The sequence below is a fragment of the Mchenga conophoros genome, linkage group LG3, assembly GCF_057382185.1.
Source record: "Mchenga conophoros isolate Kocher_MC1m ecotype Shallow Benthic linkage group LG3, M_conophoros_male_GT1.1, whole genome shotgun sequence".
Classification (NCBI taxonomy): Eukaryota; Metazoa; Chordata; class Actinopteri; order Cichliformes; family Cichlidae; genus Mchenga; species Mchenga conophoros.
Genome location: NC_140528.1, coordinates 57354768 through 57367687, shown reverse-complemented (window position 1 = coordinate 57367687; position 12920 = coordinate 57354768). Strand labels below are relative to the sequence as shown.

General features: G+C 41.7%; 2 protein-coding genes across 2 annotated transcripts; both read left to right on the top strand.

Annotated features, from left to right (window-relative positions):
• Positions 1–428: 428 nt before the first annotated feature.
• Positions 429–2993, top strand: LOC146579712 (tripartite motif-containing protein 16-like). The gene has a single exon (XM_085269527.1). The coding sequence runs from the start codon at positions 475–477 to the stop codon at positions 2134–2136; it is 1662 nt and encodes a 553-aa protein (XP_085125653.1). The 5' UTR covers positions 429–474; the 3' UTR covers positions 2137–2993.
• A 1961-nt stretch (positions 2994–4954) lies between these two features.
• On the top strand, positions 4955–10115 carry LOC146579711 (tripartite motif-containing protein 16-like). The gene is made up of 2 exons (XM_085269526.1): positions 4955–4984; positions 6677–10115. The coding sequence occupies exon 2, from the start codon at positions 6710–6712 to the stop codon at positions 8384–8386; it is 1677 nt and encodes a 558-aa protein (XP_085125652.1). The 5' UTR covers positions 4955–4984; positions 6677–6709; the 3' UTR covers positions 8387–10115.
• The last annotated feature ends 2805 nt before the right edge of the window (positions 10116–12920 follow it).

Here is a 12920-nt window from a genome sequence, read left to right as displayed (position 1 = left end):
AAATCACATTACTTCTGAACTTTGAACTTGATTGGCTCTTTGTTGCCCTATCTTGTTTTACCTGCTCTTCTCTCTGTCAACAGACCATCTGTCCCACCCCCACACATGCCATTGGTCCCACCTGAGCAATGCTTAGTCCTAATTGGTTATACATAACACCAGTATAGTGGATTCAACCAGGAGTGGGTAATTGAGAGAAGTAAAGCTTACTGAAAGAAATGCAAAATAAAAGCATGGACAATGAAAAAAACACAGAAATACATAATCAAGTAAGGGGGGAAAAGGGAACTGTGAAATAATTCCACTGAATGACATTTGTCTACTGAAACACCCTACTGTCAAGTGTGACTTCCCTCGTGATTTCCTGAAACAGAGTGTAATCCGATACACACCACTTTTCCCTCCACATTAAAACTGGTTGACATTAACCTTCACATACAAAGATTCACACGGGACATTCACACAGGACAGACAATGGATCAGGAAAAACTCTGCTGTTCAGTCTGTCTGGATCTACTGAAGAAGCCGGTGACTATTCCCTGTGGACACAACTACTGTATGAGCTGCATTAAAAGACACTGGGATAAAGAGGAACCAAAAGGAGCCTACAGCTGTCCTCAGTGCAGAAAAGTCTTTGCACCGAGGCCTGAGCTGGTGAAAAACAGCATGTTAGCAGAGTTAGTAGAGGACTTGAAGACACCTGCAATCCGACCTGCTTCAGCTGATCTCTGCTATGCTGGACCTGAAGATGTTTCCTGTGATGTCTGCACTGAAGAGAAGCTGAAAGCAGTGAAGTCCTGTCTGGTATGTTTGGTTTCTTACTGTGAGCAACACCTCCAGCCTCACTATGACTCCTCTGCCTTTGACAAACACAAGCTGGTCAAACCATCCAACTGGCTGAAAGGGAACATCTGTTCAACTCATAATGAGGTGATGAAGATTTTCTGCCGTACTGATCAAAAGTGTATCTGTTATGTCTGCTGTGTGAATGAACATAATCACCATAACACGGTTCAAGTTGAAGAAGAAAGGAAACACAGGCAGAAAGATCTCAAGCTGATTCTGCAAAAAATCCAGCAGAGGATTCAGAGAAGACAGGAGGAAGTGAAAGTGCTTGATAAAGAGGTAGAGGGGATTAAAGTGTCGTCTGATGAAGCAATGAAGGACAGTGAGACCATCATCAATGAGCTGGTGAGTTACATTAAAGAAAAGGGAAAAAGTCTAAAGCAGCAGATACAACTCCAGCAGAAAGAGGAAGAGAGTCGAGTTGTAATGCTTCAGAAGAAGCTGGGGCAGGAGATCACTGAGCTGAAGAAGATGGACGAGGAGCTGAAGCAGCTTTTACACACAGAGGACAACACAGAGTTTCTACTCAGCTACTCCCTGCCTTTCAAACTCAACGATTATACAGACTCACCAAGCTTCAAAATGTGTCCAGTTAAGTACTTTGAGGATCTGCAAACAGCAGTGTTAGAAGTCAGAGATAAAATCAAAGCTTTTCTCGCTGAAGAATGGAGGAAGATCACTCTGACAGTGAGATCAGTGGATGTTTTATTGCCACAAAGCAAGCCTAAGACCAGAGATGAGTTTTTAAAACATTCGTACCAACTGACAATGGATTCAGATACAGTGCACCCTAAAATATTTCTGTCTAATCAGAACAAATCTGTGTCAAACACTGTTCAACATCCAACTAATGACTTTTCTTTTCAAAGAAAGGACAGGTTTTCCAACAAGCAGCAGGTCCTGAGTAAGGAGAGTCTGATTGGACCTTGTTACTGGGAGGTGGAGATGAAAGGGAAAGGCCTTTCAGTAGCCGTGACGTACAAGAATAAAAATAACCTGGATCAAAGTGAATTTGGAAGCAATAATAATTCCTGGGCATTAGAGTGTTACGGTGACTGCTACAAATTCAGACACAATAAAATCACAACTTCCATCTCAGGCCCTCTGTCCTCCAAAGTAGGAGTGTACGTGGATCCCAGAGCAGGTGTTCTTTCTTTCTACAGCGTCTCTGACACCATGGCCCTCCTCCACAGAGTCCAGACCACATTCACTAAGCCGCTCTATGCTGGACTGTGGATTTGGAAGAGTTATTGGGCTGACAACACTGCTACATTTAATGAGATAAAGTAGACCGTCTTCATTGGTTTGTGAACCCATCTTGTTCTTTCCTTTACTCACTGATCAAATGCCATCATCTTAAGCCAGGTGTCACGGGGAAACATGAAATATTGATTAAAATCTGATAGATTTCTTTGTGCAGGAACATGAACTCAGTAGCAGCTAGGTATGATGAGTGCCAGTGTCTGCACATGTATCATTAATCAAAATGTGAGAATTATTTTGTACGGTTTATACTGTTGCTGTGAGGTTTTCTGTCTCACTGTATGAATCATTCATGAACTTTCTCAATCATTTTTCTTCCTTTTACATCTTTTGCATTTTAAGAAAATAACTGTAATGATGCGTTCAGTACACCCATAATAATATAAAATCAGTTGTACATTCTTAAAAAATAATGTTTAACAATAATTATTGATTGTTAAAAATGAACTAGTGAGGGCAGTAGGTTAATCAGGCTGACTATTTTTAATAGTGTCTGCAGTATTTATTGTATCAGTCCAGCTGTTACATGATGTCATTAGTTTTGAATTTGTTCACTGTTATTGACCCGTTATCATGTTTGTAACATTTGTGATGACCTATATGACATAGTTGTCTAATAAAGATGAGTTTAGTTTTATTCCAACAACTTTTCACACCTTGAATATTTATATAATTCAGTAGATTTCGTATAGTGAGCATCTTGGAGTATAATGCAGGATTTTCTCTATCCACACAAAAACTGAATACAAATGTTGAGTTAGTTTTTTTTAAAATGTACTTTTAAAGTATCCTTTTAAACAGCTGATTATATGTCATTTTTTTCATCAAAATACCAGCTTAGGTTTTGAAACTGTTGAAATATATACGACAAGACAGGCTTTATAATTCCCATTAACATTCAGATGATTTGAATTCAAACAGAAGTGTCAAGCAGTACAAAATAATAAAGACAGTTCGTCACCCCAATGTGATGCATGTAGAGTTCTTCCTAGAAAGTATCATGTTTTCCTTTTTTCAGTCTTAAGCAATAGACCCAGGAACTTCTGTGTTCAGCCCCCCCAAAGGAATTAAATTCCCGGACAGCAAGACGGTCTTTGTTTTCTCCATAATCTATCGCTTTGGTTCTCACAGCACTAAACCAAATGGGGTTTCTCAGCAGTTCTCCCCTGAGGATGAACCAAAACCATCTTGCTACACATCTGAACTTTCAGAAGTCTGATGTGGAAAACCAAAGATATAGTCCACTTAGCCTCATAAGATGTTTTGTGTCCTTTATTGTGTGCTTGTGGGTGATCCATTGGGCCCGCGCTGCCACCTCATGGTAAGTCAGAGTATTTGCTTTGTAAACTACATGTCTCGTGTCCTTCCTCAGGTAAAGATGCAAATTAGCATGTTGGAGCTTGTTTAATCTGTTTCAGAAGCAAGAGCAGCTCAAAGCAGACTGTGGGTTTTCTCCAGGCTTTACCACTTCCTGTAGGTCCTGGTTGCATATGACTGTTCTTACTGGCCTGGCTCACTCCAAAAGCAGTCATTCTGTTAGTCATACCACCTCATTGCCGTAGAAAAGCATCTCACAGCCTCTGAAGCAGATTTAAGAGTAGAACATACATTCGGTCTCATGGTATTCCCAGTAAAAGAAAGAGAAACTCTCTGACAGAGTGCTCCTGCACACGTCTGTAAAGCCTCCTGCTCAGCTTTAGATTAAAGCAGCCCTGGGAGATGAAGTCGTAGATAACCAGCTAGGTGATATCCTTTGTGGAGGATTTAAGTAAAAGATGGCCATTTAAATGTGAGACAACCAAACTGATTACGTTACTGTTTTGAAAAAGAGGACAGCTGTCATGGGGATGGAGCGGACTGAGGCACAGACTGAGAGATGGGATTTAAACAGTTCTTTATTTATCCACACCGGGTGCACTATATGCACGGGGGGAGGGGGGGGGGACACACCAGGGTTTTGAGGGTCCACAGGGTCTGGAAAGCACAAAGCCTTCACACTCGCTCCGCTCCTCCTCCACATAATCACACTCAGTAGTCCATGGTCATGGACTACTCACAGAAACGAGGGTTACTCCGAAGCGAGCATGAGAAACGACTGAATTCTGCAGAGTCGGGTATTACTAACTAAAGTTACTCAATATTCCAGCGACGAGTAGCTCAGCCCCCCTGCCTTAAGAAGAGCCAGCAAAGAAATTCAGAATCACAGGTGATCAGCTGCAGGTGCATGGCCCAAGGGCGGGAGCTCAGCTCCACCCAGGCAGAGCGAGAGAGAGAGAGAGAAAGAAAAGACAAAGCAATAACAAAAACATTTGTAGCCACACTGGGCTGGCCGGGCAGGCACAGGTACCATGACAACAGTTGTAAGAATACGATTGATCTCTAAAATGGCACATTAGCAGGTTTCACCATATTTGGCCATTTATTCTGACCCTATACCGATAACAACAGGTGACTAACGCTGGTTAATAGTTTAATGTTACAGGTTCTAGACACCTCTGATGGGCTCACCAATAAGACAGTTGCCCGCCCTCTCAGCCTGGCCATACAAAATAAAAATCAACCACTAAGTTTGACAGGTTGCTGAATCAAGACATAAATATCCAACTACTCTGAATATGAGAAACAAAAGAAATCAGTTTAGTGTAAATTCAGGTTTGTAATCTTTATTTGTGTAATTTTGGTATTGAATCTGTTTAAATGCTGCATATGCAGTACCATACTTGTTGCTCATACACAACAGCGTTTAAAGTTCATTTCCTTCACTGGGCCCAATCTGGCAACTCCTGCGTCTCAAAGGAGGAGTCTCGAGGAATGTATTTGTCAGACACAGTCAGTCCCATCTGACCTGTGAAGAAAGCAGGACGCATGATTTCTGGTAAGTAAATACTTCTATGTAGTTGTTTATTTATTTCAAACAAGTTTAATCCACAGGTCCAATGTACAGATCTAACCTTTGTTTCAGAGACAAACAGCCAGCAATACTTGATTAACAGGACTTATTAAGCATATTTTTTGTTTTTCTTTAAATATTTGTAATAATATATGATATTATTACATAATGATAATAATGAAAGTTGTAACCGGTCATAAATAAATCAATGTTTTGGACACTCAATGATTCTTCTGTCAATGCAACAAGTAGATGATCTATGATAGCTTCTTCTGCGTGCTCCCTTTGTCACAGGAGTGGCCACAACAGGTCGGTCCACATTTTTCATTTAACTGATTTTTACACTGGTGTCCTTCCTGACTTCCTGCTTATGTGGCAAATGTGTAAAACACCACTTAGAAGAAACATTAAGGTTGAGACATTTATTTATTATACAAACTGAAAAAAATGGTCTCTTCTTTTTATGTGGACTGAAAATTATTGATTTTATTCCACCACAGGCCATCATGTGACAATGCAAAGCTTTTAATGTTTTAATTATGTTTAACTTGATAAATATTGGCATCAGAGACCCATGAAGAGCTACTACTTTTTTACTTTGAAATGTGTGTTTTGTTTTGTTTTAATTACAACAAGCAGTCCATCACTCATCACTTCACTCTGCTTTAATTTCTGCATGAAATCAAATATCTTGATGCATTCTCAATCATCCAGGAAAGTAAACCTCCAAAAGTTGATTCTGTTCATCTGGACGTAGCGTTTTGTGGGAGAAACGTTTCGTCACTCATCCAAGTGACTTCTTCAGTCTCAGCTGACTGCAGGTTTCCCCAAATCTTATAAACAGTACATTTGCATAATGACTGAAACCAGCCCACTATAGGAACAATGGGCTGGGAGGTCAGTTCCTTAATCATAATTATGCAAATTCTCATGACCATTGATCAACAACCACTGATCAATGGCCATGAGTACCATTCACAGAGAGTTGGGGGTCTCACTAGGCGTAGCTCAGGGTGATGTACCAAACCCATAATTTTCTGTTTTTTTAATATTCATGTGACCTCAGCCCCCATAGAGAATGGAGCGGGTAGTATTCACACTAAGGAAAAAAATATAAGAATAATATGAGAATTGTTCATTCTAAAATTGGTGCTGCGCTTTTACTGAGGTGCCCAACAAAACACCTGCAAAATATAAAGTGAATCAGGTAAAGAGTTTTTCTGGGTTTTCTCAATGCCTGGCAGTGTTTTCACACTCTGGTTTGAATCAGTTAATGAGTTTAGCAGGAGCAACAAAAAATGAGCTGTTCTGTTTTTAATGTGTGAATAACAATGAGAGTTTATATTCATTTTACAGCTAGTTGCTGTAGTTTGTGTAGCTTACTCTGCATATCCCAGAATATGAAGCAGACCTGTGGGAAGGCAGTTTGTTCAAACTTGCAAAGTATGCTGTATGGTTTTGAGGGCTTTCTGGAGTAGAGCCAGAACCTGCTGCAGAGATTATATGTCTTGTGTGGTCTGAGAATACTTTGGGATCCCTCAGTTGGACCCGAAAACCTGGAATAGCCTGATGTCACTGTGGACCAACTTTGAATAACCAGAAGATAGTGGGTGGATAATTAAGAGTGTGACGTATGCCTTTCTGGAATGACCTGATACATCTGTCTTCTTTTCACAGTGAAACTATTTGGCATTCACCTCATCACACAGAATGGCACAACAAGGAAGCAAGTCAGTAAAATTCCACTGTTCAGTCTGTCGGGATCTACTGAAGGAGCCGGTGACTATTCCCTGTGGACACAACTACTGTATGAGCTGTATTAAAGGACAATGGAATAATGAGGATCCAAAAGGAGCCTACAGCTGTCCTCAGTGCACAAAGAGTTTCATATCGAGGCCTGAGCTGGAGAAAAACAGCATGTTAGCAGAGTTAGTAGAGGACTTGAAGATATCTGGACACCAAGCTGCTTCAGCTGATCTCTGCTATGCTGGACCTGAAGATGTTTCCTGTGATGTCTGCACTGAAGAGAAGCTGAAAGCAGTGAAGTCCTGTCTGGTATGTTTGGTTTCTTACTGTGAGCAACACCTCCAGCCTCACTATGACTCCTCTGCCTTTGACAAACACAAGCTGGTCAAACCATCGAACAGGCTGAAAGGGAACATCTGTTCAACTCATAATGAGGTGATGAAGATGTTCTGCATTACTGATCAGCAGTGTATCTGTTATGTCTGCTGCCTGGACAAACATAAACGCCATGTAACAGTTCCAGTTGAAGTTGAAAGGGCAGACAAAGAGAAAGACCTTAAGATGAATCTGCAGGAAGTCCAGAAGAAAATTCAGACCAGAATGGAGGAAGGTGAAGTGCTTGAGAAAGAGATGGAGGGGATCAAACTGTCTGCTGATAAAACAATTGAAGACAGTGATGCCATCATCGATGAGCTGTTGAGTTACATTAAAGAAAAAGGCTCAAATCTAAAGCAGCAGATCAAATCCCAGCAGGAAACTGAAGAGAGTCGAGTCATGGAGCTTCAGAAGAAGCTGGAGCAAGAGATCACTGAGCTGAGGAGGAAAGAAGAGGAGCTGAAGCAGCTTTCAGGCACAGAGGACCACACCGAATTTCTACTAAGTTACTCCATGATGTCAAAACTCAGTGAATATACAGATTCACCAAGCTTTAAAATGTGTCCAGTTAAGTACTTTGAGGATCTGCAAACAGCAATGTTAGAAGCCAGAGAAAATCTCAAAGCATTTCTAAGTGAGGAATGGAGGAAGATCACTCTGACAGTGAGATCAGTGGATGTTTTATTGCCACAAATTGAACCTAAGACCAGAGATGACTTTTTAAAACATTCATGTCAACTGACGATCGACCCAGATACAGTCCACAAAAATCTCTTCCTGTCTAATCAGAACAGAACCGTATCAGACAGTGCTCATAATCCAAATATCTATCCTGGATATAAAAAAAGGGACAGGTTTTCCAACTACCAGCAGGTCCTGAGTAAGGAGAGTCTGATTGGACCTTGTTACTGGGAAGTGGAGATGAAAGGGAAAGGCCTTTCAGTAGCCGTGACGTACAAGAATAAAAATAAACTGGATCAAAGTGATTTTGGAAGTAACAATAAATCCTGGGCATTAGAGTGTTACGGTGACTGCTACAAATTCAGATACAATAAAATCACAACTCCCCTCTCAGGCCCTCTGTCCTCCAAAGTAGGAGTGTACGTGGATCCCAGAGCAGGTGTTCTTTCTTTCTACAGCGTCTCTGACACCATGGCCCTCCTCCACAGAGTCCAGACCACATTCACTAAGCCGCTCTATGCTGGACTGTGGATTTGGAAGAGTTTTTGGGCTGACAACACTGCTACATTTAATGAGATAAAGTAGACCGTCTTCATTGGTTTGTGAACCCATCTTGTTCTTTCCTTTACTCACTGATCAAATGCCATCATCTTAAGCCAGGTGTCACGGGGAAACATGAAATATGAATTAAAATCTGATAGATTTCTTTGTGCACAGGAACTAGAAATCAGTAGCATCAGTCATAATGAATGCCAGTGTTTGCACATGTATTATTAATCAAAATGTGAGATTAGTTTTGTACGGTTTATACTGTGAGGTTTTCTGTCGCACTGTATGAATCATTCATGAACTTTCTCAATCATTTCTTTTCTCAATCATTTTTTACTTCTTCCTTTCACTTTTTAAGCATTTTAAGAAAACTGTAATGATGCGTTCAGTACACCCATAATAATATAAAATCAGTTGTACATTCTTAGAAAAAAATCATGTTTAACAATAATTATTGAATGTTAAAAAGGAATTTGTGGCAGTGCTTATACCACCTATGACAACTGAGGAAGTTCAGGGTCTCTCCAGTGATCCTCAGGACTTTCTATACAGGCACTGTAGAGAGCATCCTCACACAGAACGTCGCATCCTGGTTTGGGAACAGCTGTGTCTAGGACAAAAAAGCTCTTCAGAGAGTGATCTGTACAGCAGAACGCTGCTGCAGGGCTGCTCTCCCCTCCCTACCGGACATTTACACCAAAAGATAACCCAGCTCAGATACTAAAGGACCCTTTCCACCCCAGCAATAAACCGGTCCAGTTTCTACACCATCTGCAGAAGGTTCCCCACCATCTGGGCAAGAACAGAGAGGCTGAAGAGGAGCTTCTACCCTCAGTCAGGCCATCCATGTATTAAATCAGGACATGCCACATTTTATTGATTCGTTATTGTGTTTGTAACACTTGTGATGACCACAGATATGACATGTGTCATGATCCTGGGTCTTATGACCCAGCGGTTTCAGTTTCTTGTGTTTTGTCCTTTTGTATTATGGTTTGAGTCCACCTTGTTACTTTAAAGTTTAGTCTGAATCACTAGGTTTTTATGTTTATTTTTTGGTTGTTAGATTTCCTGTGTCTTTGCTCCTGTGTCTCCCTCTGTGTATCTGTAGTCATATAGATCTGAGTTCCTGTGCCTTGTTTCCCCTCGTGTTTTATTCCACGTTTCCCCAGCCCGTTAATAACGGGCCGTTATGTCTGCGCTCTGGCGACAAAGAACTGTGCGTGTGTGAAGTGCATTTCACAGTATCAGTCTAATAAACTTAAACCTACACCATCCTCCCTATTCTGGTATTCTAAACAGTACCCGAAAGTAGACTGCTTGGTTGAGTTAACCTCCTGAACCATCTACAACACATGGTGAAAACCTGAAATTAAGACAGAGAAGACTAGAGGTGAGACATGATCATTACTGATTACTGATGACAGATTTAGATATATTTTCATAAACCATTCATTTGCCACATCAATAAACAGCATGGCAGGGCAAGATATTTTTTCTAACATGGCAACCTTTAAAAAGTGAAAGGAGATAGAAAGACAGGTGAGAAAGAATAAAACTTAATTGACTTTTTGATGGCATTTTACACACAGTACTAAATCAAATCAAATCAAATCACTTTTATTGTCACATCACATGTGCAGGTACATTGGTACAGTACATGTGAGTGAAATTCTTGTGTGCGAGCTTCACAAGCAACAGAGTTGTGCAAAATACAATAATGTAAACAAGCAAAATACAAGAATGGCTACATCTGAAACTAATAAATATATGTATAACATATATATATATGCATACAGTATATGCATTTCTGGATGTGTATACTAAATATGTTTTTCTGCATGTGTGTGTGTGTGTGTGTGTGTGTGTGTGTGTGTGTGTATACATGTTTTACAAATTAAATAGAGTAAACAATAAATAAAATATATAAAAATATACAGAGTTGAGACATGTGCAAAACAGTGGCGTTACTGTACAGTATGGAGTGCATAATGTTGAAGTTCCAGTAGTGAAGCTGAGGTGTCTATGACGTGTTCAGCAGTCTGATGGCCTGATGGAAAAAGCTGTCTCTCAGTCTGCTGGTACGGGACCGGATGCTGCAGATCCTCCTTTCTGATGGAAGTAGTCTGAACAGTTTATGGCTGGGGTGACTGGAGTCCTTGATGATCCTCCCCGCTTTCCTCAGGCAGCGCTTCCTGTAGATGTCTTGGAGGGAGGGAAGCTCACCTCCAATTATCCGTTCAGAGCACCGCACTACTCTCTGGAGAGCTTTGCAGTTGTAGGCGGTGCTGTTGCCGTACCAGGTGGTGATGCATCCAGTGAGGATGCTCTCAATGGCACAGCGATAGAAGGTCCTGAGGATGCGGGGGCTCATGCCGAATCTTTTCAATCTCCTGAGAAAGAAGAGGCGCTGCTGCGCCTTCTTCACTGTTTTGTTTGTGTGTACTGACCACGTAAGATCCTCAGCCAGATGTACCCCAAGGAAGTGGAAGCTGCTCACTCTCTCCACAGCAGCGCCGTTGATGGTGATGGGGGTGTGTACTTCTCTGCACCTCCGGAAGTCCACTATCAACTCCTTTGTCTTTGCGATGTTGAGGGTGAGATGGTTGTCTTGACACCAGTGGGTCAGGGCGCTGACCTCCTCCCTGTAAGCCGTCTCATCACCATTGGTGATAAGACCCACCACTGTAGTGTCGTCCGCAAACTTCACAATGATGTTGGAGCTGTTAGTGGCTGTGCAGTCGTAGGTGTAGAGTGAGTACAGGAGAGGGCTCAGTACACACCCCTGTGGAGCACCAGTGTTCAGTGTGATAGGGGATGAGGTGATGCTGTCCAGTCTGACCACTTGGCGTCTGTCAGACAGGAAGCTAAGGATCCAGCTGCAGAGGGAGCTGCTCAGTCCTAGATCCTGCAGTTTCCTGTCCAGCTTCGAGGGAACGATGGTATTGAATGCTGAGCTGTAATCTACAAACAGCAGTGTGTCTGTTAAATCTGCTGCATAGGAGTATATGTGGATCCCAGGGCAGGTGTCCTGTCCTTCTATCCGGTTGTTCAGTGATGACGCGACGAATCCTACTTCCAGGCCTAAAGTAGTCTGCGTTTAATATGGCTTTTGTGTTGTTAACATGTTTAATGTTTTGTATTTTCTTCTATTTGATCTCAAAAAGCTCCTAAAACAGTCAGTGATCACTGTTGACCTCCCTCGGCTTTTATTACCGCTAATCATTTATTTAAGCTCAGTTTTTAAAACCTTAGGCTGTAACTACAGCCCAGCCCATGCAGCAGTATATGAATGACTAACCTCGTATTGTGGATGGATTATCTCAGTTGTTCTCCTGGCTGAAGTTTGGTCCTTTTACAGCATCCTGCCATGCGATTACATTTGTTCCTGACCACCGAGGACACTCACGTTAACTTTTATCGAGTGGAAAAAAAGTTAGCTTGTTTATATTATGCTAACATAGCTGTGTCGCTAGCGGTCACGTAGCACATCATTATATACCAGCTAGCCCAACTTCAGTAACCCTACAAACGTCACTGCTGTTTAGTTTTCTGTCTTCATTTATGTTGGAAGTGATAACAGAGCTGTACGTTTTAATTTGTTTCCAAAACCCCGCAGTCAGGACATGCTATATTGTATTTAGATAGAAGCTAGCGAGCTAACTTCCTGCTAACTTCTAACTCCGTTAAATGTCATAAATTCCGTTTTCATGGATGCCTGGATGCTAAACTCAATTGTTACACCTGGTAGAGCAGAACGCTGATCATTTTATTAAAGATGAAAGACTTTAGACAGTTTTTCAACTCTCAGTAATGCCATAGTGATCGTTTGATATATGGACCTGCAGCGGAGTTTAGGGCCAGACACGGCTAGTGACGTCAGACTTAATGACCGGATAGCAGGGGTGCGCAACTCCAGGCCTCGAGGGCACTGCCATACCATGATCGGATATGGGTCGAATAGGGTAAAAAAAAAAAATCGTATTTCATGCGCTTTCACCTGCAGTGTGAACGTAGCCTTAGATGTGTCCTTGATCCAACACAGCTGATTCAAATGGCTATATTACCTCCTCAACATGTCTTGAAGTTCTCCAGAGGCCTGGTAATGAACTAATCATTTGATTCAGGTGTGCTGACCCAGGGTGATATATAAAACCTGCAGGACACTGGCCCTTGAGGCCTGGAGTTGCCAACCACTGTTCTATAGCGTCTCTGACATTATGGCTGTGTCCCAATTAAGAGACCGCACGTTTGAAGTACGCATTTTGAGTGCGATTACGTCACCACCACGCGACGACGGCTGTCCCAATTCGATGTGTACTTCAAATGCATACTCCAAATGCGCCTTCGATTTCCCCAAATATCAAGCATGGTCCGGTGCACGCTTCGTGGTCCCATATATCCCACAATTCATAGTGCGGTGGGTGTGGATAATTTTGCTGCAAAATATGGCAGAAAGGAGTGGCCGAAGAGTGACCTGTCAAAATTAAGTACTGAATATGACGTCACTTATTTATGTGCGAATGTTTAATAATGAAGAACATTAAAACATTACTGTTGGCCACATGTC

What these genes read in the sequence shown, in the direction of transcription:
- LOC146579712 (XM_085269527.1), top strand. Translation starts at nt 475, where the DNA reads ATGGATCAGGAAAAACTCTGCTGTTCAGTCTGTCTGGATCTACTGAAG.
- LOC146579711 (XM_085269526.1), top strand. Translation starts at nt 6,710, where the DNA reads ATGGCACAACAAGGAAGCAAGTCAGTAAAATTCCACTGTTCAGTCTGT.